Here is a 26,450-nt window from a genome sequence, read left to right on the forward strand (position 1 = left end):
ACCCCTTCCCACCTCCTTGAAAGGTTTCAGCTACGACTGACGTTCATCCTCCCCCGAGAATGACACTCATTGACGATGGCAATATACTCAGCCCCCTCCCCGCCCACGCCCCTTCATTGGTAAAGATAGGCACCCATTGATGGAGCCAGTGCTCGTTGCACATTGGCGCATTATTGTAATCAAAGACAGATGAGCTCATCAGCAGCCAATCGGGTCCTTCCTGAGCGAGTGCCGCAGCCTCGCGCTGTGACGGCGGTGTTACGGCAGGAAGGAAGCCTCGAGGGCAGGGAGCCTGTGCTGTCGGCTGGAGGGGGACACTAGATAGGGGCGGTAAAGGCGAGGCCGAACAGCGGTGAAAATAAGGACTGTGCAGGAGGAGGGAGCAGTCAGGACTGTAGGGGGGTAAGGATAGCGGGAGCCAGGGTAAGGGCACACATTGACAAGGGAGCTGTGGGCTGCACGTGGGAGGGGAGTAAAGGGGAGAGAAGGGCTGGGGAGAGGCCGGTGGGTCGCTGACAAGAGAAGGCGCCTCAGGTGCTAAAGACTGGAGAGCTGTGGAAGTGCTCGTTGCGGCTCAGCTCGTTCGGGTCTGAGGCGGTGACCCCCTAAAAGCGGAAGTAGTGGCTTCCCGGAAGAGATGCTGCCCTCGTCTTCTGCAGGTATGGCTGATCTAACAGTCCTTGTACCTTGGTCTTTCAAGTATGAATCACACGGGCTTGACCCAGAGTACACTTATATTTCGAAGACGCGCATACTACACCAACCGAACCCTCATGGTATACCCCCAGAGTACACAAAGATGCAGGCATTGGGTGCCCACTGAACAAAGTCCCAAGCACGCACCTCGGCTTCTGTTTTGTATCCAGTCGGTACACGTTTTGCAGGAATGTTTGCTTCAGCATGGTAGTGTGTCAGGATGTAGATTATCGTGCCGTGTACATATGTTCAGCAGTGTCTGGCTGCTGTTTCCCTGTGAAACTGTGTATATCTTTTTGTTGGTGTGGTGTTTGCGCCAATGATGGGTAGGTGTTGCACTGTAGTCCATGTTGGAACTAAGAAACTTACTCCGGGGACCCATAAATTGGGGGATAAGTTTCACAACAGAAAGGGGTGGAATCACGAGGGGTGGATTCATGGAAAGTAGAGCCTGGCAGGCAATCTATACGTTTATTTTTTTTAAACATTCTGCTGCAGAAAGATTGGAAACGATGCCAAACGTAACAGTAAATCTGTTCTGCTTAATTGGTCACAAAAGTTGCAATTTAAAACATGTTATGGGATGAAGGCACCCGTTTCAGAGAGCTTTGTCATGCCAGCAAATTTCAGAGGACATTAATAACGGTAAGATAACTGGTGGTTAATGCAGGTGCTGGCGAGAGATGTGTTTAGTCAGTTTTGACTCCTAAAGTAGCATAGAGGCTTAATTTTCTCTTGTGAAGCAATTCTGCAGATGCAGATCACATATTTGTATTTTATGTAGATAGGTAAGTGGGTTACTGATTTTTACACAGATTTCCTTTCAGTGGCGGGTGTTGCAAATCTCAAGGGGAGGGGCGGGCAGGAAGAAGGGACAGGCGGGGAGTAGAGAATAAATAAAAATAATAATAAAAAACCTTGCCTCTTCCCGTAGCCACTTCGATCCTCTTCTTCTGATTTCCTGGCATTCACTGGGACATCAGCACGGGCTCCCCAGCAATCCTGGCACTGCTTTCATGCTAAAACTAGCATGAAAGCAGCGTCAGGATTGGTCTGAGTGGCTTGGACTGCCGCTCAGACACTCCCCTGGGGTCTGTGCAGTTTCTCCATCCCGGCTGTTCAAAACAGCCGGGCTGGAGAAACCTAAGTGCGCATGTGTGTTTGGCCGGCTAAATACACGTGCACCTAGGTGCACTCTCTCCTAATCCTCCCCGCTCCCCCCTGCCCATAGGCCAGCCACTCCCCTCCATTCACATGCTGCTGGCTGAACTAGCAGCGGAAAGATAAAACAATAAAGAAATACAATTTTATCTGTCAGCTCCTGGCTTAGCCAGGGGGCGACGCTCCTTTGCCATTGTGAAGGAGACACCCCTGTATCCTTTTGTTATTACAGCAACCCCAAGCACTGTATTACATTTTAAATCCTGGCTTTGTGTTTCTCTCGACCATGCACTCTTAACATATAATACCCACCAGTAAAGATGCGTGACTTCTACACCTTATAATCCTCATTGTCTTGTGTAATACACCCTGCACATTGATTTTCACACGTTTGCTTTATTGTCAATGTGTGCGTGTGGCGTAAAGCATTCTAACACCCCACATTGGGATAAATAGCACTTTTAAACAATTAAATTGGTAAAGACTATTTACATTTTTTGTGTAACCACTCATACAGACCTGAACATTTGGCATTCTTACATGTATATTGCCTATGTACAGGAGTTGAACAAAGTCAAAGACCTGCCTCTTATGGCCTATTAAGTATTTGGATACAAAGCTGCATACCTTTGTTTCCACCCATTATCTCTCAGGTAGGATCATACTCAAACAAAAGGAGGGCTGAATGTCCTCTTAAATTCAGCCCTTACTTTGGGCCCAGATGGAAGTTAAAATAAGAAAGCCCCTTTACTGCCTGCATGTTGCTAAATTCAGCATAGTTCACAGGGTCCAGCCTGCATTCTAGTTCCAGCTCAATATTTGCTGCTGGATCCCAAATCCTGGATCTGGCTGTATGACCCTCCTTTTCCGCACTGACTAGTGCAGTTCTTAGTGTGACACTAAAATGGCTTTTAAGCGCAAACATGACCATTGGCATCATTGATACACAACTCGTGTCTGACCTTTGATGTCAATGTTTTGGAAAAGAAAGTCAACGTTCAAATCTCTCAGTATTTTGGATCCTTGTCAGGCTGGGTTTCATATCATGCACACCAATGAGTCCACCCTTGTTTCCATCTTTGACGATCTCCAGCTGCTCACAGATCAAGACGGCTCTACTGACCTAATCGTCATCTATCTGAAGCCATTGATATGGTTTCCAATACCATATTGTTAAACTGCCTGCATATGGCTGGGGTTAGTCTGGATAGCAGACTTCCTGAAAGCGCAACCCCAGTCAAGCCTAATCCCTCCCTTAGCTTCTTGTTTTCAAGATGTTCCATCAGGAGTACCGCATGCCTCTTTGAGCGCTTCCCATTTTTAGCATTCACATAGTCCCTCTTGCATGTCTCTTTTGATCTTTTGGGGTCACATTCATATTCACATCATGCACAGGTGACACACAAATCCTCTTCCAACTTGATTTAACTCCTTTTCAGACATTATCAGCTTCCGCCATTATCATTAATCACTTTACACATTATCAGCTTCCGCCATTATCGCATATTCATGTGTTGGATGACTCAAAATGTTCTCAGGATCAACACCAACAAAACAGAAACTTGATCTTAGTAAAATCACGATTGCACATGAACCCTCTGCATTGTGGTCATTGGAACATCCCCAGAATTCTGGTCAAATAGAAGTTTGCAGTCTTAGGTTTTTAAATTTGATAACTTCTTCTCCCTCAACTCTCAAATAATAAAATCTCTTCCTTGTGTTTTTTCACTTACATCTTCAGGGGAAAAACATTTACCTTTCTACCAGTGGCCTCTCGCAAACTCCAGTTTGAACTACTGCAACTCTCTGTATCTTTGTCTCCATGAATTCTCTACACATTGTCTTCTCGCATTCAACACTCGTCTGCCAGACTCATTTTAATCTCCCCAAACACACGCTCATCCCTCAACATCATTCCAAGTTATCCTAGCTACCCATCCCTTCAAGGACTATTCGATTCCATGTATATTGTACAATGAGGTCTCTGCAAGGCAGGCCCATCTTCCTTCAAGAAAAAAGCGTTCCTTACTGCCCACACCAATGCACCTTACTTGTCTTCTCTTTGACTTCTCACAGTTTCCCAAAATCTGTCGCTCTCGGAAAGAAGGCAGTTTGTTTTTCCTTTCAGACAGCTACGTTGTGGAACTCGCTCCTGCTCTCCATTTGACTTATTGATCGTCACTTCCGCATCAGGAAATTTCTAAATGCACATCTGTATGTCAGAACCATACGAGTGTGTTTCAGTCATATCTATATTTATTGTTTGTAACTGTCTTGCTTTTGTAAACCTCTTAGGCAACTTCAGAGCCCAGGGGAAAACAAAAGACCCAAATTGTTACTACCTGACCAAAATGTAACCTTGACAAATGTGAACTCATAGCAGAAACAGACGGTCACTTAGGCCTCACCAGGGCGAAGCTCAAGGACAAGTTGATTACCATTTTATCTATCTAATTCTTCCTGACTTTAAACTTCCTTACAAAATTAGAGTTATAAAGATAGGAGGAGGAGCAGCAGCAGCAAACAATTATTCTACAGAACTTGTCTTCAACCTAATGTCTGACTTTTCATATACCTCATTTGAGTGTCTGACAACAGGGTGTATGAATAATCGTAACAGCTTCTTCATCACAGCTGTGATATATCAACGCCCACATTATGATTCCCTTCCTGAAAGAAATGGTTGCCTTACGCCTTCAGTCCACAACTAGGAAATCCTGCCTATAGGTGATTGCATCACCAGGGTTGACCGAAAAGGCTCCATCCCAGTTTTGGAGCTCATCAAAAACCTCTATGCCTTATGTTTCAAGCAAATTGTCAGTGAACCCACTCACTGTGCAGGCCATACCCTGGACTTGATGTTTCCTTTGCTATTGAAAACACAGCCCTCTTGTACAACCACAAATGTGACATAGCTCACGAATTATAGTAGGTCTGAAAGTTCTTGTGCAGTAGTTACAACGGGCCGGCCACTCAAGGCGTATTTCTCCTCCAGTCAAACAGCATGACTTCCATGTCCAGGCTGCCTTTTAAATTCAGTCAGGCCTGATGAGCTCGATACGAGTCAGCCATCTTGTGCAGGCATAGTTCATAACTTTCAAACGTCACTGGGTTCCTGTGTTGGTGTCTCTGGCTTGCATCTCTATGGCAGAGAGAGTTTTGTTGATCTTTCTTAGTCTTCCTTAAGACAGTAGACAGTCCCTGCTCCTCCTCAACTAAAGATTCAGTTTTTGTGTTGACACCAAAGTCCTCATCTTCCTCTGAAGTTCTCGTTCCGGATACCAGTTCAAGATGAGTGTACTTTGCCTTTTCCACTCACTTCCCAGTTCCAATAAGGAATCTTTTCCAAGTCCATTTTCAGACCAGTTACAACTGGTCTGTTTCACCAGAAGAGTCTTCTGGGGGCTCTGTAAAGACCAGGAGTGCTAACTGGAGATCAGCTGACACTGACCCTTCCCTAGAAAAAAACATACAAGACTGGGTTAGGGCGGGTCACATTCCCACCCACAGTTCAGCAGTCTCTGTTCACTTCCTAGTCCTGTAGCACGCAAACGTGTGTGGGTCTGTCGCCTCTTTGAAGCCTCACAAGTCTAACCTTAGTGGCAACAGACAGACAATCCCTGACTACTTCCCTCTGTGCAGGGGACTTGTGCCTCAGTCTTGAAAGTAATATGCAGCAAAACATGGTTGTTTCCGATCTGACACTTCTCCCTGAAACGTCACAGTAGCACCTAGCAGAGATGGGAGGGGGAGTGCCCTTAATCTAATTATCTCCACCCCATTATTCATTACAGCCTCTCCTTTACAGCAAATACCCTGCTAAGCGAGTGGTCTTTTCCAAGTTTTTAAAAGATTACACTAGTAACGTTAGACAAATGGGCTGCCCTCGTGTATGCAATTTACATTGATTCTCTCCCATTGAAAACCAAAGCTGTCTCACCCAAACTGGCTTGCTGACCTCTCATCTTGGGCCTAAATGGAGAAAAGTTGGAAAACACAGCTCTCCATTCTAGAATCCCAACTCTGCTGCTCTTTTAAAAATTATCTGTAACAGTGGGCTAGACCTTCACATTCCTTTTTAGGTTGAATTTAGGCAGTGCGTGTGTGCTATCTGCAAGACATGCTGCAGTCAGAATATTGGCTTTAGCCACGCCCACTATTGCCATTCGTTCTTTGTTTTGCTTGTCTTAAATGCTTCCTTTTTATTGGTGCATTTTTCTAAATGTCCCTCCTTTGTGTGCTTAGTTCCCTTCCGGGCGATTTCACTAAGAGAACATTTTTGTTGGCTATCACACTACATTCACGCTTCCTCTTGTTACAACGTGTGATGACCCCCTCTTCCCGTCTGGTTTCAGTTTTGCCTTTAATCCGAACCGCAATCCTTTCTCCATAGGGTGCTCTCAGGAGCGCTTTCTCACTTCAACTTCTCCTTTCACCGTAGCTGCTGTTGAGTTCTATATCGGACTTCTTTTCTCCAGCCCCAGTTTCTGCAAGTCCATCCTTTTGTATCCAAAAGTGTGTACTTGCTTCACACTGCCACAGCCAGAAGCGCCATTACAGAGTGACCGTCTGAGCGAGGACCAGCTCACGCAGGGCTACGGATCAGCGCCCCCTTGTCGCTGTGCTGCATGGTTAAACACTTAACCATGCACCCATGTGCTGCATGGTTAAACACCTATAAGGTGCCTCAGGCGAGACCTATTGGATATGCCACTGCTTGTCTATCTCTTTTTGAGCTTCCTAGGTGACAGAGGATAGATATTAACATCCCCTCTTTGGATTGCAGACCCCTGTGAGGTTATGCAAAGGGAATCCGTCCTACTGCAGTTCTCCCCTGTAAAGAACAGGCAAGTTGTGCACCTGTAGCTGTGAAATTTAATACAATGAACTTTACACCATACAGGAAAAACTTACACTGAGAAACCAGTCAGTGCCTAGCAGAGGAAAATGACAGAAACAAAGCATCAAAAGCAGATTTTATACAGTCAACCGATATCTTTCCAAATGTACAGTAATTATATCAAAATTCACATCGAACTGGGCAATAACTTAGTCAAACAAACCTAATAGAATGCCTATGCCAAACTTTCTAGTAGACAAATGAAATTTGTCTATGACTGGAAGTAAAAAAAAACAACATAAATCTAGGTGGTCCTCACAGTGATTTTCTTTTAATTGGTCCTTCTGCCTGACTCCCTTGCACCCCCCCCAATCTACTTCTCAGAAAGTAAAGTATATGGAGGTAATCTTCAATACAGATTATTCGTTTGATCCACAAATGAATGATGCGCCTAATGCCCTTAACCTACAATTGTTGTTGCTTAAGAAGATCCTGCCACTTTTGCAGAGCAGTCATCAAGTGGGACTGAGAGCCTTAGAAATGAGTAAGCATGGTCCCATGAAAAACTCCCTAAAAGCCTACTGACAGATTGAAAACACTGCATAATAATGCAGCCTAACTTTACCTCAACCTCTGGAAACATGGCCTTGCGAAATCGACCTTTAATCCCCTTCACGGTTGGCAGTGGGATCCAGGATTTAATTCAACATTCTATGCATTACCACAAGGCTTAATGGAACAAAGGAACCAACTACCTTCCAACCTACTCCCACTTACATTGCAGCTATGACATTTTGACGGAGACATCTGCCCCTTATCTACCAATCATCTTAAACAAAAACACATGGAACCAGATCAATGCTTGTGAAGGGCCTCAAACTCTGGCATGCCTTAAGCCATTGCCTGAGAGAAGTGTCCCAACAACATCCGCTTAGAAGACATCTAAAGATTGAACTGAAATTCAGCTGATCTCCGACGTGGAGAGTAGCAGAGATGGAGAAATACCTATTTGGGATGCTTCATCTTGAAATCAATGAGACTCTATCCCCTGTTCTTTTATTTTAGTGGTCTGCAGTAGCCGCTGGACTATCTGTCCGGAAATTGAAAAAACTTGTATTAAATATATTGCACCGAGTAAGCTAATCCAAGTCATTGAATTTTTGGGGGCGCATGGTGCAGCCTCTTCCCTCCCCAAAATGCTGAAAAGATGGGCATAGTGGTGCATTTTATTGCACACTTTTTTACTATACAATGGCTAATAATTCATAGGTTCTGGCAGGGCACTCATGCAATATTTAAATATGTTCATGGCGTGTGGAACAGGCCTGACCATCCATCTCAGAGGTGTGGAGGTTCATCGTTTCTAGGAAAACTTTGAAATAACTGCATTTTTAGCAAATGATTCCAAAAATTGGCAAAAAGACAGTTCATGTAAGTTAGGTGTGTAGTTTCACAAGCCCTTATGTTTTTCAGAATTTTCTATGCGTAACATATTTTTTCAGATCTGCAATCTGCTTTCCTTCATGTTCTATTGTGTCGCTCCTAAGGAGGTTCTCAGTCACGTGTTATGTATACTCAAGAGACTAAAGTGTAGTTGACTATTGCTTCCAATTCCAATGAGCAAACAAATATCGAAAAGAGACACACCCACTCTCATTGTTTTATTGTCTCCTTCGACTTACCCAGGAGGTCATTCTAGTTGCTTTAAAACGGACTGTTACTCACCAGAACATCTGGTGGCATGCTTCATCATCTAATTCTCGTCCTTCTCACCCTTCATATCTGGACATGCTCTACCTTGAGTCTCACGGGAGCACTTTGTAAGGAGAAAGGATCTAAGATTAAAAATGTCTAGTAGACCCCTAATATTTTCCTTTATTCAAAAGCTTGCTGGCACGCTTTAAAACAAATGTAATGTTTATGGAGAGAATTAGTTACGCAACCATGTTGATTGTATCAGAGAACTTAATGCTTCACTTTTGAATTTGACCCATTCATAGTCATCCCATACATACAGACCAGTCCAAAATCCTTTCTTTTTTTCTGTTGATAGAAGAGTTGAGAAGAGTTGAGCATTAATGCACACTGTAAACACTGCCCATGTTCACTTGCAAACTAACAAATTAATTGATTCAAAATGGGCCACACGATTGGTCCCACTCCCAGATTAGTTAGGGAATGCATATTCAGAATTGCTTGTTCATTATCGTGACATTTCAGGGTTGACTCTTTAGTGCAAATCATTTAATGTCCTATATCCTGATTGTCGGTTCAAGTCCCACTGGTGACTAAAAGCATTTATAAATGTTTACGTTCATCTTGTTGTTTTAAATATCCAACTCTGTCCATAAAATTTACCTAAGGTCGATGTTCTGCTTATTAGGGGAAAGGAAGAGGAGACGGGCTAAAAAAATGACAAAAACATTCTTAACACTACTCTTGTACCCAGTTGCTGCTGTTGTGTATAGGAATTACCTAAAAAGTGCTGTTTCAAATACTGTCGGCAATTTAAGGCATTGTAATTCATCCTATCTTTTTAAATATTCAGTACACAAAACGTAAATGTGGTCAATGTCTTGCCTGCTGGTTAAAAAAAAAAAAAAAAAAAGTATGATCCCGATTGAAAAAAAAAATATATATATATTGTAGGTCACTGTATTTGTTTTTAATAGTAGTAACGTAAATCTTGTTTTCATTTTAATAGGGTGTCTGGTGTTAGAAAGAATCCATCTTAAGTGTAGCTTAGGGATCACGTAATACGATGTCATCATCTCGAAACTGTCCTTTTATAGTATTGTAAGCTCAGTGGTGCTACAAGCCTCTCATATTCATGGTCTATACACATGTATGTATGGTATGTCATTGTTCATGCTACTGGTGTGGTTGGATAGTCTATATATCCACCTTTGTTCCTTTTCATATACTAATGTTTCGTGGTTTTCTTTACCATTTCATCATTTGTTCGATAATGACCCAGTTCAGGTCATTAACAGTGACCCATGCTTAGATAGTTGTTGGACAGTATTGTGGTATTGCGTTTGCATCGTAGTTACTATGATATTCCCATTTTGACCTTCCTGCATATCTTCTCTACACACATAAGTAAACATGATAATGTAATCATGTATACTACTAGGTGTTAAGTTACAATTTGTGCTTTTATGGAGGACCCTCAGTTTTGTAAATTCTGTTCCAGTGTCTGTGTTGATTTTGTCAGATGGAAAACACTACAGCTGCCACAGGGGTAGTGCCCTATTATCTTCAGTAAGCCCCATATGCTGGTTAAAGAAATAATGTTATTCGGTTCTTTCTTTGGTCTAGTGTGTAGTAACGTCTGCAAGACTCCTTCCCCTCTTGTATGAAAACATAGGTTTCTCGTGAAGGAGTTTCCCTGTGTTCAGTAGCCTCCAGTTTTTATTAATTATCCACTTGAATGATTTCTTTTTTTTTGTGCTAATTTTTGGATACCTTTGCTAAAAATGCAAGGTTATTTCATAGTCTTCTTTGAAAGGATGAACCTCCACATCTGTGGGAGGATCATCAGGTTTGCTTGGCAAACCTGATGATCCTCCCACAGATGGCATGACTGCCATGTCAGAACCTATGGATCTTTAGTGTGTGAAAACTTTGCCCTAAAATGCACTCTTGTGCGCATGTTTACAGCATTTTGGGGGAGGGCAGAGGTCGCTCAATGATGAAGCCTGCCACCAGAAGTTCTAGAAGGCTAAATATTCACACTAAATGTTCCTTATCTCTTATGCTGCAAGTTCTTGGAATCAACAAGTCCCTAAAAACATGCCTTTCCATTTGTTTGTATTACATATTTAAATAGTTCTGAGGCGGGAAGCGCGTTTACAGAAGGAGGAAGTAGGCAGGAGGCGGACCATAGGGCAGGAGCCCTTTAACTTTGGATCGCGCTCCCGCTGTCGCGGGAAGCGCGTTTACAGAAGGAAGCAGGAGGCGGACCATAGGGCAGGAGCCCTTTAACTTTGGATCGCGCTCCCGCTATCGCGGGAAGCGCGTTTACAGAAGGTGGCGGACCATAGGGCAGGAGCCCTTTAACTTTGGATCGCGCTCCCGCTGTCGTGGGACGCGCGGGCGGTGCCCGGGCGAAGCCCGTCCTTTGCCCGTCAGCGCCCGGAAGAGGCTGGGCTGGGCCACCCCCCTGAGAACTCACTTGGGACTTCTGGATCAGGCTCATCAGACTCTCAAGAGGTACTGCATTTCTTTCTCCTGTGATTGCTCCTTCGTATTTGGGTTTCACAGCTCAGGAGGCCCTAAGTAACTGACATCTAAGCAAGATCCGCTAAGAGAGCAGTTCCATTTATCTAATTACTATTTTCACACTGCCACTACTTCCCTGTATTTTATTCATATCGGCATACAATTGGTGTTTTTATTACTTGCAAGACGATGGGTAAAAGAAAGACCACCACACCTGGGGCCGATGGAGCACACGCTATGCCCGTCCAATCATCAATAACTAGCTACTTATCTTCAGTTATTGGGGCCATTGAAACTGAAATTGTCCAAGTGGAAGAAAGAATTGGGGTGGCAAATAATTTGACCCAAAGAACCTCTTTAGAACCTACGACCTATATACAGTCCGCTGTCTCTCCAATTGTTCCCCGTGAGTTTATCTTGCCTCTGCCCGAAGATGACGTTAATGCTTCGCATTCTTTACAGCCGTTTAACATAGCTAACAACGAACACTTAGCTGACACTCCCCCTACCCCCAAAAAAAGGAAAGCTGGAGGATCCCGTAAGTGTAATAAGCTACTCAAACACCCAACGAAGGTTAAGGAACGTTTTTCCACACCAACGGATATCCCGGCCGACCCTCTTCCAAAGGAAATCTCAACATTGGGCGATCTAGGCTCAGACTGCAGGATTTCAAGAGATATTCATTCAACCAACTTAGACTCAATCCTCAAACCTTTTTTTTCGGCTTTAGAGGAGAAGCTAACATTACTCATTGATTCCAAATTCGAGCAGTTACAAGAAACTATTTTTAAATATCTGCCTCAGCAGCCCACTTTAAAATCTAGTTCAAACTCCCCTCCCCCTACTCCGAAATTGGTGTCTAATCTCATTGCTTCTCAGCAGGCTAACCGTCTAACGAACTGCAACCAACTCCCGTCCCATCGCATACCTACCCGCAATCCCCATGATGACTTATTAACCGATTCCCGGTCTACTCTGGCTGGTGGCGCGATTGATTTACCGAGGCCTGAAACTGCTTCTAAACCTAGATCTTTTACTAGCACAAAGGAGGTTCTACAGCTTCCTCCGGATAGCTTGCCATATGTTTTAGTTTTAGCAAATGTTCCACCTCTTGATTGCGCTCAGAAGGAAGATACTCATGCGCTAATAAGGAAATGTGCACATTGGATGAGCCAAAAGCTTAGACATCAAGATGATTTAAATAATAGAATAATTATGGCTAGAAGGGTGAAGTGGTTAGGCTAATCCAAAAAAGCATATGAAGGCGATTGCATAGTGATTAATTTTGCAAATTCTCATTGTGTTAATCATTTGTTGGCGTCTCTACCATCGAGTCCAAAAGGGGAAGGTGGAATTAAAGTCTATCCATTAAGCTTTTTCTACAGGCCGCCCACTTTACCACTTCCTCCTATGAGGGCTTCTCATTGGTAAAAATATTCTAACAAAGGCACCTGTACAGAACCCCATTTTTGACTCTGGGGCTACTCAAAATCACTCTTCCCTTGACGCAATTGATTGACAATCGGAGGGTTTGGGGCTCCCAAATGAATATTTACAGGAACCAGAGCTGATGGGAGTGCACACACTTTTGCAATCACCCATAGGGCCTGATGAGTTAGTTAGCTTTCCACATCTTACAACAGATACGGCCACAATCGAGGAGTCTGGGAAAATGCCCCAGCAAAGTAACGCATTGTTATCCTTAATTAGTTGGAATATTGCTGGGTTGCGTTCTAAAGTTGAAAATTTGGAATGGCTGGAATTTATATCCACATATGACATCATTTGTTTTCAAGAAACTTGGCTTACGGCACCCTTCCATTTAGACGGCTACTACTCTGTATCTCAGCCAGCTACTCCATCTAGAGCAGGCAGAGCAAGTGGCGACCTTCTGGTACTTGTGTCATTATTACTCCCAAAAATTGAGGTTTCATTGATTTGGTCTTCTGCTTTTTTTTTGGTAGTTTTATTATCAATATCCGGACGAAAGATATTTTACTCTTAATCTTTTATAATAACATTCCAAGTGCTGCTCTGTCAGGAAGTCTCGAAGAGCTTACAGACCAATTAGACTCAGCCGGGAAACTTCAGGATAGGGAATTTGACACGATCTGGGTTGGAGATTTTAATGTTCAGTTATGCAAGTATGAATTACCTCATTTATGTGGCACCGCTATAGAAGGCAGAGAGTCACTCACTCATTTTATTCACTCTAATTTAGGAAATGCCTTGAACACTCTCATTTATAAATTTGATCTTGCCTTTGCAAGGGATATGGCAAATAGTCAGATAAGAGAAACACCCACCTATACTGGAAGTATTAACGGTAGCATTATTGATTTTATTCTGAATAACTCCTCACTTTCACGTTCAATAGCGGATTTTAAAATTAATTCTCACTGTGCTAGTGACCATAACCCTTTGAGTATAAAACTATCCTTTAAAACTAGAGTAACCTTACCTAGGATTGCATATAAAGGGAAAGAGGTGTTCAAAAGAAATTCCGGCCCCCGTATAAGGTGGGAGAGAGTAAACTCTAACACTTTCCATACGAACCTTATCACTCAAAACAAGGCTGACATAAACACTTGCTTGTCCCTGCAACCCACTCCATTCCACCTTATTAATGCCTTTGAATCTTTAAGCTGTGCTATTTCTCAGGCATTGTTGTGTGCCCAACATCCCAAAGGTGCAAAACCTCAACTGTGGTTCAACTCTGCCTGTACGGCTGCCCATAGAGACCTAAAGTTAGCGATCAAAACCATTCCATGTAATCGGGATTTAATTAAACAGGCCAGGGGCCGATATAAATCAGTCCTAGAAGAGAGAAAGAATGAAATACGCACTAGCGCTTGGGAAGACCTTATGGCAGCGACGGAACTACGGGATCCCTCTCAATTTTGGAAGGTGGTTAATCACCCATATTTTTCAGGAAAGGAAAACAGGGAAGATGACTGTTTGATACCAGAGGGGGTTTGGGTAGACCATTTTTCATCTGTATTTCAATCTGCAGATAATCCCAATGACGGAGGGGAGGGATGTGGCCCCCCACGTTTGGCTACTCCAATTCCAGCTAAGAGCGCCATTTTACTTGAGGCACATGAGATCAGTGCAGCAATAACTAAAATGAAACTAAGGAAAGCTCCTGGCCCTGATGGGATACCGGTGGATCCATTTAAATCTCTACCTGATCTGTGGGTTCCATTAATCACAAACGTTCTGAACAGTGCTATTCAAAGGGCTATTCCCTCCTCCTGGTTAATGGCAATTATCGTTCCGATTTTCAAAAAAGGGTAACAGGCTTGACCCCTTCTGCTATAGACCCATTTCTTTAATAGACTCCACTGCAAAGATACTGGGGAGTGTCATCCTGACCCGGCTTGAGGATTGGGTTGTAAGGTCAAACATTTTATCGCCAACTCAATATGGGTTTAGGCCTGGATTAGGCACAGTGGACCAGGCCCTAAATTTACATCTTATCCTCAGTAAATATGTAATTGCCAAAAGGGAATCTATCCATTTAGCATTCATAGACCTGTCTAGTGCATTTGATATGGTGAACAGAGCAAAATTGTGGGACATAATGGATACAATGGGGATTGAGCAAGATTTGCTAATTTTGATCAAACGCTTATACTCTGACCTCCATATTCTAATTCAGTTTGGTCAACACGGTGAAAGGTCCCATCCCCTTGTTTCCACTCGAGGTGTTAGACAGGGCTGTACACTGGCACCTTTCCTGTTTTTACTGTACATAAATGGCTTGCATAATTGTTTGGTCCAAAATGGTAAGGATTTCCCAAGGATGAGTTTTAGACAATTGCCAATTTTATTATATGCCGATGATGCTGTTTTAATTGCCCGCACAGCCAATGGTCTACAGACTCTCTTGGATCTTTTTTTAACACACACACGAGAGCTGGATTTGAAAATCAATTAAAAAAAATCACATGTTATGACCTGCGGTCCTAAAAATACTCGTACCAGATGTTTTAGAATGGGGGGGAATACCCTGACAAAGGTAAAAGACTTTTGCTCTCTAGGTCTGTATTTAAGTTCCACTCTGTCTTGGAAATCCCATTTGAATTTTAAGCTTCAACAACTGGTAAGAAATGTTGAGGCAATCTTTCGCTTTGCCCGCAGATTAGGGCATAGACTGGTCCATCAGATCCTCACGCTCTACAACTCTAAATGTGTTTCGGCGGCGATCTATCGGGGTGGCCTGTGGGGATATACCAGTCCAAACACTTTGCAGCTTGCAGAGAATAAATTCCTTCATCGGTTACTTATGGTACCTAAGAACATAGGGAACATTTTATGCCATGAGGAACTAGGAATCCGCTATATTACAGATTTGATAGATATTGCCCCACTTTTGCTATGGATAAAAGTATGGTCAAATCCGGCGGCTACTTTAACACATGATTGTGTAAAAGATTGTTTCTCATTATCAAACTGTAACAAAATTCCATGGCTAAATTTTGTTCACAATGGCTTCCGAAACTTGGATTTGGAGTTTATGTATTTTAAACCAGAGCTCCTGCCAGCTAATGCGAAAGAAATTGTTAAACTTCGACATAAAGAGTATGTCATGAATCTTAGATACCAAATGGCAGAGAAATTGAGCTCTTTTAATTCATATATACAAATTCTATCATCAGACTTGTTAGAACCTTATTTTGTTTGGTTCCCGACCCCTTCTTTATATTCTTTACTCGTATCTTTTAGATTTCATTTGATCCATTTTAGAGTGGCGTTCCCGATAAAATGTGTGTGGGAAAAACACTACCCCCATGCCCTTGTGATAACTTTTCAAAACAAAGCACTTGCCACTTTATTTTATTATGTAAACTTTATTCAGTTCCCAGGAAATCCTTTTTATTACCCATTTTGCGCAATTTGCACACTTCTTCCTACAAAGAAGGATTGATTGGCATCCAAAGCCTCTCATCCAGACAAATCTGCATTTCTATTCTTAGTATTATTAAATCCGCTATCACTATTAGAAATCGATATGAATTGGTAATGTGACTATTTATTAAGAGAAATTAGGCATTGTCCTTTTACTATATTGTCTTATTGTTATATATGTTTTTATAAGTATTTATTTTTTACTGTTTTAGTAAGCTTGGGTGGTAAGCTTAGATTTAATAGACATATTTTTAATGAATGTCATAAGTACTGTATTTTATGATGATCTTTATGTATGCATGTTTACTTTTATGGCTAATCGCCGAATAAAGTTATTTTGACTGACTGACTGACTAGTTCTGAGTCTGTGAAACTTGTGTAGCTCATGGCAGTTCCCACTGTGTGTTAATGTAGAAGCCTCCATTTTCTGTGTTATTTACAATGTAACTTATTTTAAAATATCTTAATTTATCTTGAATGCAGTTGTTTATAAGTTGAACAGACCTACATGTTTGTAAACAATAAATGTATATCTTTATTTTTTTTAAATAATTTCCACATTTCAGTCTGTGTAAAATTATGTTAAGTCAGTCACATGCATGCAAGTAGAAAAAGGAAAAGACTGAAAAGAAAAACTTAAGGGCCTGATTTAGTTGTTAGCGGATGGGTTACTTCATCACAACAGTGACAGACTTCTCATCCGCCGAAATATAAATCCCATTATATCCTATGGGATTTATATTTTGGCGGACAGGATATCTGTCACCATTATAACGGAGCGCCGACCACCAAGAACTAAATCAGGCCCTAACTGTCCAACCAGTAACATATTCAGAGGATCTCACTACCCATTGGAGAGCTATTCCTCTTAAATATCTTCCTGCACCGTTAAAAATGGGCAGACTCTACGCCTTTTCGAGGAACAGGTAGGCAGATTCCCTATCTCTCTGTGTCGAGTAGTCCACATGCGTGAGGCACAGAGGTTTGAGAGGAGCTCCGTGCCCCAGACTGCTAACTCCTTTAAGTAAGCAGTGCATTGTCAATGCAGTGTGACACTACTAAGGTCTTCCAACTCCACAGTAAAGTGCTAGGGCAAAAGAGAAGAGTTGGTTCACCCGCAGACTTTGGCATCCTGAGGCTATTTATAGGCACACATTTTTCACTCGGAAACATCCACCACAGCCTGTTAAGATACATGGACTTAAGAGGGCCTTGCAGAGTATTTGGGATTGGCCCTACACCTGCTTGCGTAATGGAGTTGCCAACTTACAGTTTCCTGAGCTGCTAGCCCAAGAGTAGGCGTAGGACCTTTATGGGGGATATAACTAGAGAAGGTGAAGATGTCTTACATGGTATGAGTGTGAACAGCTGTGGCCAGAGAGTGAGGCACAGTAGGAATATTTTTATTTCCCAAATAGTTAGATGTATGTGTAATAAATAAACACCTCATAGTGTAAATTGCTGCAGTAACAGCCTATAGGTATGGTGTGACGAAATAAGTACATGCACATTTATATCCAAAAATTTATTTTTCCTTAATAGGTGAAAAGACCCATTGTGTGGGCTGGACCATGATGGACGGGCAGGTGGCGGTCGGGAAAAGCCAGAAGCAGAGATGAACCGGAGCTGTAAGGAGCGCCAGCTTGGCCCAGAGGCTGAGACCTGCTCCAGAGCACTGTCCCAGGCTCGTGTGTACATCGAGCAGATCCGCAGCCGTGTGTCAGCTGGTGGCTCCTCTGACATGCAGAGCATGCTGAAAGGCTCTGCTCTGGGTGCCAAGCGGGACTACCTGGTGGATGCTGCTAAACAGATTCGCTTAGCACTGGAAAGAGATGTCAGCGAGGACTACGAGGCTGCCTTTAACCACTACAAGAACGGAGTGGACCTGCTCTTGGGGGGCATTCAAGGTATGAGGCATGGGGTGACATGAGTCTTCTGCTGTTGGGGGAGGATTCCATGATGGTATCCACTGTACCAAGACTAATGTGTGGGGGGGATAGGACCCTGCTGTATATATGTATTCAAAGGTGCAGGGCCATGGGAAGATTGAATTGTTCTACGGCATACTAGCAGGCACCGGGATCTGCAAGTAAGTAGAGGCCCTATGGGTTCACAAAAACTGTACACAAGCATATCCTCTACTGCTCACCTTAAACCGTATCAACAGAACATTTATTTACAAAGGCCTTAGAGTGAACGACCTAATAAAAAATCATGGATAATGCATTCGAAGGTCTGCATTATTGCCCACATGCTAACAAAATCTTAATTAGTTTACCGTATCAATTTGTAGGGCATGTCAACTATCCTTTCAGCCCAGGTATGAACATTCTTTTTTTGTTTCAGGTTAGTCAGACTTTATTGAGGTTAGAAAAGAAGGCAATTCAAGCATAAAGTATTTGAAGTGTACGTATACGAAGTAATAGATAGTGTTTCCTATAAATAAAAACATTGATAAATATGAAACAAATCATATGATAATGATATAAAACCTCACTATGAAATGAAAGATGTGAGTGAGACAAATAAAAGGAGTAGATAACAGAGAAGAGAAAGAAGAAAATAAGCAAACATATTCGATAACAAGTATTTGCAATGCAATGGGTCTCGTGTTTACTCGAGTTAAAGCTATTAGCGTTGTAAACTCCTGGCCGGACTTTTCTTGCCACATAAACTGAAAAGTAAAACAGTTTCACATAAGCTATCAGACAGCCACCATGAGCGCAAAGCAAACATACAAAATGAAACAGAAGTTCGCTCGCAGTGAAATGCATCGGCAAAAGTGCAATTAACCATATAACCGGCAAAAGTGCAAATATCCATGTAACGCGGTCGATGTCATGCAAAGCGCTCTACTACTGCCTTGCAAGATCGCGCTGCCTATGAAATAAAGAGAAACAGTAGTGCAGAAACCATATGAAAAACATGGAGCCTCCTAGGTTTTCAGTAGTTTGCTGGTGCACTCGAGGCGGGCGAAACACCGGAATAGGCATGACGTATGTATGCCTTTCACTAATTAAATCAAGCTGATTTTAAAAGGCAAGCCCACGTACCAACCAGACTGATGGGTTTGACAGGGGTGTGTTTAAAAGCCCATAGAGAGATTACACCAGGGGCAGAGCACTTTGCGCTTGACCCAAAAAATGTAGTAAAAGGTAGTGAATTTCAATACTAAACAATTATGCAAATGCTTAACAATGAACATATGGAGATTATCATAAAAAGAAAAATCGTTCAGAAAATATTTCTCCACACAAACCCATAATGTAGTAAAACACTCTGGGAAGTTGAAAAGTTAAGTATATGCTTCTCTAATAATGAGTGATGTATGATACACTTTGAAATCAGGGAATCAAACACCACCTTCTAGCTTTGGTTGTTTAAGTTTGGACAAAGCTATATATTGAGTTTTATTATTCCATAAAATAAATGAACAAATTGTATCTAGATGCCCATAAAAGAATCTTATAGGGTGACATAGTTAATAAGAATACAATTTGAGTAACAACCATCATTTTTATGGTGTCCATTCTACCCCACCATGAGAGATGTAAATGGGACCATATGGCCGATAAAGAGTTGAGTTTATCTTTCAAGGAGAAAACATTGGATTCTATAGTCTCCTTGGGATTTGTAGTAAACCATGTTCCAAGGTTTTTAATTTTATACGGAGTCCAGGCAAGCGTAGTATCTTGTAATATGTTACTAGTATGAAAACAAATGCTAATACTTCAGTTTTATACAAATTAGGTTTGTAACCTGAAACCTTTGAGTTTGTGTTAACCTCTTCTAAAAAAGAGAACAATGAGGAAGAGGGGTTGAACATGCATATTAAAATAAAATCTGCATGCAGGTGTGGGTGTGGCCTGGAAGCCCAATATGGCGGCCACTCTGTAAGCGAGCTCTGCACCGCCACCGTACTGATATGCTCAGATCCTTGCCTTCCTCTGGGGTTCTCCAGCTTGGATTGAGCCCCTGGATATGGTGCACTCAAGGAGACCAACTGCTCCTGTGGGTAAGCTTGTTGCTTTTTCATGGAATGTCACCTGTCTCATAGACCAGATAGAGAGGAGCGGTCATGAAGGCTGCACACAAGCATAATCCAGATCTCCTCTTTCTCCAGAAAAAACACTTGATGGGTAATAAAGTCCCCTTCTAGGCAGGTAAAGCGTTCTCAAGGGTGATACATGCAGGGTTTCATCGAGGCTTGAGAGTGGTTGCTATCATAACATATAACATGACTCTCTGTTGATCTCCAGGGAATGGCATGGCAAACTGGGACATTATGTGGCAGTGACCGGAACGCTACATGGGTCAACATTGTCACTATTGTCATTGGTGTATGCTTACCCACCGCCCTCCACCGCGACCTCTCCACCCCCGGCTCCTACTGGAGCTCCCAGCTGTCCCCTAGGTGCCGGGCAGCAAATTTAACAGGATCCCGGCTTAGACTGTTCCTCCGGGGTGACTGTGGGTGCGGGGCAACCAACTCAGCTGCCAGCATTTTTGCACAGTGTCTCTTTTAGATGTGTGGCAGGCACATCATCAAGCAGAACGATGCTAAACTTTCTTCTCTAATCCGCATACATCTTTCTCCCGAATTGATTACTTTTTCTCCCCCAACCTAAGAGTCACAGGGTACTCGAAGCACAGATTCTGGCACGAGGCTTGTTGGACCGCTCCCCTATCCTGATAACTCTTGCTGGGGGATCCCCGAAACCCACGGCGGGCTGGCGCTTGAGTTCCTGGTGCCTGCACAATGGCACATTTAATGGCGCCTGTTACCATATAGTAAACATTACCTGAAAGAAAATCTGGGATCGTTGAGCTCTCCAGGCATTCTCTGGGAGGCTAAGAAGGCCACCCTGAGGTTGAGGATCATAAGTTATGAGGGCCAGAGAGATAGTTCCCAACAAAAGATATCAGATCTTGAATCCTGGGTTGATGACCTGGAGTGGCAGTATCTTGCCCAGCCAGAGAAGTTGATTCAGAGTGATTCCTTACACACTCAGACGCTTCTCAGACAAGAATGCTTGCAAGAGGTTTGAGCGGAGTGATTGACTACATATAACCTGATTTATCAGTGGGAGACAATGCTAACAAGACCTTCCATTGGCCTTGTACACCCCATGATCCCCGAACCCCATCTCCTATATTGAAGATGACCACGGTATTCATATTATAGGTAGCAACAATATAGCATATGCTTTTGCTGCATATTATCATCATTTGTATGGTCTGGATTCAGAAGTGCATCAGGAGGACATCCAACACTTTATTGCTGGCCTCCCGGTGCCCATGCTGGAGCACCCAAACAGAGACCTGTTAGATGCGAATATCAACCCTGAGGAGCTGGGAACGGCCCTCTTGCAGCTTCAGCAGGCCAAGGCGGCGGTCCCAAATCAGTACCTGGTGGAGTTTTGGAAGCTCCTGTGGCCGCAAATGAGCCCACTACTGGCACAAATATTCCAGGAGGCTCTAAAGGAGGGTAGGCTGTCCAGAGGCCTCTAAACAGCGTATATTGTCGTGATCCCTAAGCTGGACCTTAGTGGAACACGCTGTGAGGATTATCCACCTGTCTCGCTGTTAAATATAGAAGTCAAGATATGGGCCAAAGGGTTGGCAAATAGGTTAGCGGAGGGGTGATTGATAAATTGGTTCATCCAGACGAATTTGGGTTTATATCCAGACGGGCTACCAGACACAGCAGCAACAGGGTCAGTAATGCCATTGAGGTGATTGCTAGCCTGGGAGGCCATCAGGTGTTGTTCTTGGTTGATTTCTCGCAAGTGTTTGACTACGTGGGACTGGGAGTTCTTCTTCGCCCTTATGACGCATCTGCAATTTGGGCCCACATTCATCAGGTATGTTAAGTTGCTATACAGTAGCCTACAGGCTAGGATCTGGATTGGAGCTTCCATCTCCCCCTGGTTCCCCATTGAGAGAGGGACTCGACAAGGGTGCCCGGTGATCACCCCTCCCCCCCAATCCTCTCCGTGTTGATGGTAGAGTCTTTAACAATGTGAGTCAGGGTGGACGCTCTGTTTCGGGGGCTTCCGACAATGAGTGATAGAATTTCACCCTATGCTGACAATGTCCTGCTTTTCCTGGATGACCCTCCCAATTCTGGACTGAAAGCCTTGCCAATACTGTCCACCCTAGGGACATATTCGGGTCTACGAATCAATGTCAAAATCGGTAATTTACTTCATAGCCCACTCCCCATGTCCTGGGCTTTGGAGCTGCGGGTACTTCTGCAAGGATTCAAATACTTTGGGGTGTATGTTACTGGAGACAGGGCTTTAACGTATGAACGTAACCTCAACTAGAGAGACTGGTAGGTGATATTAAATTCTAAAGATCTATCCCATTATCCCTACTCGACTGCTTGGCCATCTCTAAAATGGTCTCACTACAGCAGCTTTTGTATCAGCCAAGATTTTCTTTGCCAAGGCTAATGTACTGTTGTGGGAGCATGTGGGATGGTGGGTAGTCCCGCGTTGTGTTACAAAGTGTTGCCAACGCACCTTTGAGGGGGGAATTGCCACCCAAGATTTGTTGCAGTATTAACAGAATGGCACATCTCTTAGTGCTCAATGACTGGTGGTTTGAAGGGTTCCATAATCCGGGATATGCAATAGAGGGTTGGGTCATGGGTCGTGACAGTCTCCCTCATTTGTTGTACGGTGGTGCCTTACTGCACAATCTAGGCACTCCTACACGGGTAGTGCTGACAGTTTGGAAGGAGGCATCAAGGCCCGGAGGATGTGCTTAATGGTTGACTCCGGAGACCAGTGCTTAATTTGTACTTGTTGTTTCCGTTGCTGAGCACCGGCACTTATTTTTGAGGGCCGGGGCTTATTCTTCTGCCTCAAGCATTTGCTGCGAGCAAAAAACACACACGGGAAAGACGGAGGAAGGGAAAAACGAAAAAGTGTCACAAAGGGAGAAAGTGGAAAGCTGCAGGAGTAAGCAGAAGGGGCAGGGAGTGGCTTTAAATGGATTGAAGAGGCCCGAGATGGCTTCAGGATTATGTTGTCTCAGTATTCGGTGCTCATACATTTAATTGCAGCAACCGCGTGTTTAAGAGGAGGGCTTTGGGCAACGGTACGTTTTAATTTACAAATTAAGCACTGCTGGAGACCCTGTTGTGGTAAGGGACTAGACTTCCCCAGGTGTTGACGCTACAGAGTTTTGCCAGCTGGGATTCCATTGGCATTACGACACTGGGTGCCATTCTTTCGGGTGGCTCCAATAGAAGAACGTAGAGGACCTGTCCGAGGAAGGGAGGGCGAGGAGCATGGACTTGTGCATGTGTCTCACACGCCTGGTTTACTTGGGTTGGGGAAGTCCTCATAAGTATCTCAAGATCCGGAAAGACTGGACAGCACATCGAGGGGGCTATATGGAATGTTGCCCTGGTAGGCCCAGGGTTATGGACATTGAAATGTGCTCCTTCAGAACTGAGATATGCTGGGACACTGCCAGGTTTTGGTACTGGCCTCATGCCCCACTGGCTTTCGTGTAATGGGATTGTCAGGGCTATTATAGTATGTGGAGTCAACCTGTGCAATGATGTTGGTGATTGGTGTACCTACTTACCTTGTATTTTGTATATCTGATGCTGAATCTGTTCTTGTTATTGGTTAACCCCTTCGCTGCCAGGCCTTTTCCCCCTCAGGTGCCAAGCCTTTTTTTGGCTATTTGGGGCAGTTCGCGCTTAGGCCCTCATAACTTTTTGTCCGCATAAGCTACCCACGCCAAATCTGCATCCTTTTTTCCCAACATCCTAGGGATTCTAGAGGTACCCAGACTTTGTGGAGGAGACCAAGAAATTAGCCAAAATACAGCGAAAATTTCGTTTTTTTCAAAGAAATGGGAAAAAAGTGCTGCAGAAGAAGGCTTGTGGTTTTTTCCCTGAAAATGGCATCAACAAAGGGTTTGTGGTGCGAAAATCACCATCTTCCCAGCTTTCAGGAACAGGCAGACTTGAATCAGAAAACCCCATTTTACAACACAATTTTGGCATTTTACTGGGACATACCTCATTTTTACAATTTTTTGTGCTTTCAGCCTCCTTCCAGTTAGTGACAAATGGGTGTGAAACCAGTGCTGGATTCCAGAAAGCTAAACATTTCGGAAAAGTAGACAAAATTCTGAATTCAGCAAGGGGTAATTTGTGTGGATCCTACAAGTGTTTCCTACAGAAAATAACAGCTGAAATAAACAAATATTGAAATTGATGTGAAAAAAACAGCCATTTTTCTCCACGTTTTACTCTGTAACTTTTTCCTGCAATGTCAGATTTTTGAAAGCAAAATACTGTTATGTCTGCTGGACTCTTCTGGTTGCGGGGATATATAGAGCTTGTAGGTTCATCAAGAACCCTAGATATCCAGAGCCAATAAATGAGCTGCTCCTTGCAATGGGTTTTCATTGTATACCGGGTATACAGCAATTCATTTGCTGAAATATGTAAAAAGTGAAAAATAGGTATCAAGAAAACCTTTGTATTTCCAAAATGGGCACAAGATAAGATGAGAAGCAGTGGTTATTTGCACATCTCTGAATTCTGGGGTGCCCATACTAGCATGTGACTTACAGGGCATTTCTCAAATGGACACCTTTTTTACACACTGTCTTACGTTTGGAAGGAAAAAATGTAGGGAAAGACAAGGGGCAATAACACTTGTTTTACTATTCTGTGTTCCCCAGAGTCTCCTAATAAAAATGGTACCCCACTTGCGTGGGTAGGCCTAATGCTCGCGACAGAAAACACAACATGGACACATCACATTTTTACATTGAAATCTGACATGTTTTTTGCAAAGTGCCTAGCTGTAGATTTTTGCCTCTAGCTCAGCCGGCACCTAGGGAAACCTACCAAACCTGCGCATTTTTGAAAACTAGACACTTAGGGGAATCCACGATGGGGTGACTTGTGGGGCTCTGATCATGTTCTGTTGCTCAGAATCCTTTGCAAACCTCAGATTTTGGCCAACAAAATACTTTTCTCTCTCATTTCGGTGACAGAAAGTTCTTGAATCTGAGATGAGCCACAAATTCCCCTCCACCCAGCGTTCCCCCAAGTCTCCCAATAAAAATGGTACCTCACCTGTGTGGGTAGGCCTAGTGCCCGCGACAGGACATGCCCCCAAACACAACGTGGACACATCATATTTTTCCAAATAAAACACAGCTGTTTTTTGCAAAGTGCCTAGCTGTGGATTTTGGCCTCTAGCTCAGCCGGCACCTAGGGAAACCTACCAAACCTGTGCAGTTTTGAAAACTAGACACCTAGGGGAATCCAAGATGGAGTGACTTGTGGGGCTCTCACCAGGTTCTGTTACCCTGAATCCTTTGCAAACCCCAAAAACCACTTTTTCCTCTCATTTCGGTGACCGAAAGTTCCGGAATCTGAGAGGAGCCACAAATTTCCTTCCACCCAGCGTTCCCCCAAGTCTCCTGATAGAAATGGTACCTCACTTGTGAGGGTAGGCCTAGTGCTCGCGAAAGGAAATGCCCCAAAACACTATCTGGACATATAAAAATTATCAAATACACAAAACTACCTGTTTTTATGGGTGAATGGGGAGAAGGGGATGGCACCTGCGTTTTTGGTCCTGGGCTCAGCAGCCATATACGGAAACCTACCAAACCCAGACATTTCTCAAAACTAGACACCCGAGGGAGTCCAGGGAGGTGTGACTTGCGTGGATCCCCCAATGTTTTCTTACCCAGAATCCTCAGTAAACCTCAAATTTAGCTAAAATTTTTTAAAAAAACACATTTCTGTGTGGGATCCCCACACCGGGACAAATTTCCTACCACCCAACATTCCCCTCAGTCTCCAGGTAAAAATGATACCTCACTTGTGTAGATGGGCCAAGTGCCTGTGACAGGGAAGAGCCAAAAACATGTCGAAATTGAGGGGGAACCAAAGCGGGTCCAAAAGGGCAGTTCGAAAAAAAAAAAAGATTTTTTTAGGCAGACCAGTGCAGCAGAATTTCTATCGGTATAGATGAGACAATGTTGGGTGGCAGGAATTTTGTGGATTCCTGCAGCTTCCAGAAGGTTCCATCACAAAAATGTGGGGAAAATGTGTGATTTCTAGCAAAGTTGGGGGTTTGCAGGGCATTGTGGGTAAGAAAATGGTGCGGGTGCATGTGAACCACACCACCCTGGAATCAACCAGATGTTTAGTTTTCAATTAAGTCTAGGTGTTGTGAATTTTTCTACATGGCAGCGTCCCAAAGTCAAAAAAGTACATTCCTCACCATTCCAAGTGGGACGATTTTGAGAGTTACCAAGCTCTCATGGCCCAAATGTAAAACCAAAACCCAAAATAATCAAATGTCCTCTTGCTTGCCGTGGGATAAGATGTTTTAGTGTGCGGGGGGAGAGCTGTAAGACTGTTACCCCTTCAGTTGGGGTGGGAGCATAACTAGGCCCAAACTGGTTGGTAGCCACCACCCCACTATGTAATTTTTTTTTTTTTTTTTTTTAATTCCATGGCATTTAGTAGACTTTCAGCTGCCCCCCCCGAAGTGTGGATCGGGGTTAATTGCCCCATCTGCCCACTGGTGGGCAGAACAACTTTGGCCCCATTTATTTGGGG

At 43.4% G+C, this 26,450-nt stretch overlaps 1 protein-coding gene across 3 annotated transcripts in view; it reads left to right on the forward strand.

The window, feature by feature from the left end:
* The first annotated feature begins 246 nt into the window (after positions 1 to 246).
* The window catches only part of RPS6KL1 (ribosomal protein S6 kinase like 1), a 102,832-nt gene continuing 76,628 nt past the window's right edge, over positions 247 to 26,450 (forward strand). The window contains exons 1-2 of one of the 3 annotated variants that reach the window (XM_069208478.1): positions 247 to 659; positions 17,375 to 17,739. In XM_069208478.1, the coding sequence (XP_069064579.1) occupies positions 17,448 to 17,739 (292 nt within the window). In that variant the 5' untranslated portion in view covers positions 247 to 659; positions 17,375 to 17,447. The remainder of the gene's footprint in view (positions 660 to 17,374; positions 17,740 to 26,450) is intronic. The other 2 variants (XM_069208476.1, XM_069208477.1) reach the window with 2 other exon arrangements.

This window comes from Pleurodeles waltl, chromosome 9, assembly GCF_031143425.1.
Source record: "Pleurodeles waltl isolate 20211129_DDA chromosome 9, aPleWal1.hap1.20221129, whole genome shotgun sequence".
Taxonomy (NCBI): Eukaryota; Metazoa; Chordata; class Amphibia; order Caudata; family Salamandridae; genus Pleurodeles; species Pleurodeles waltl.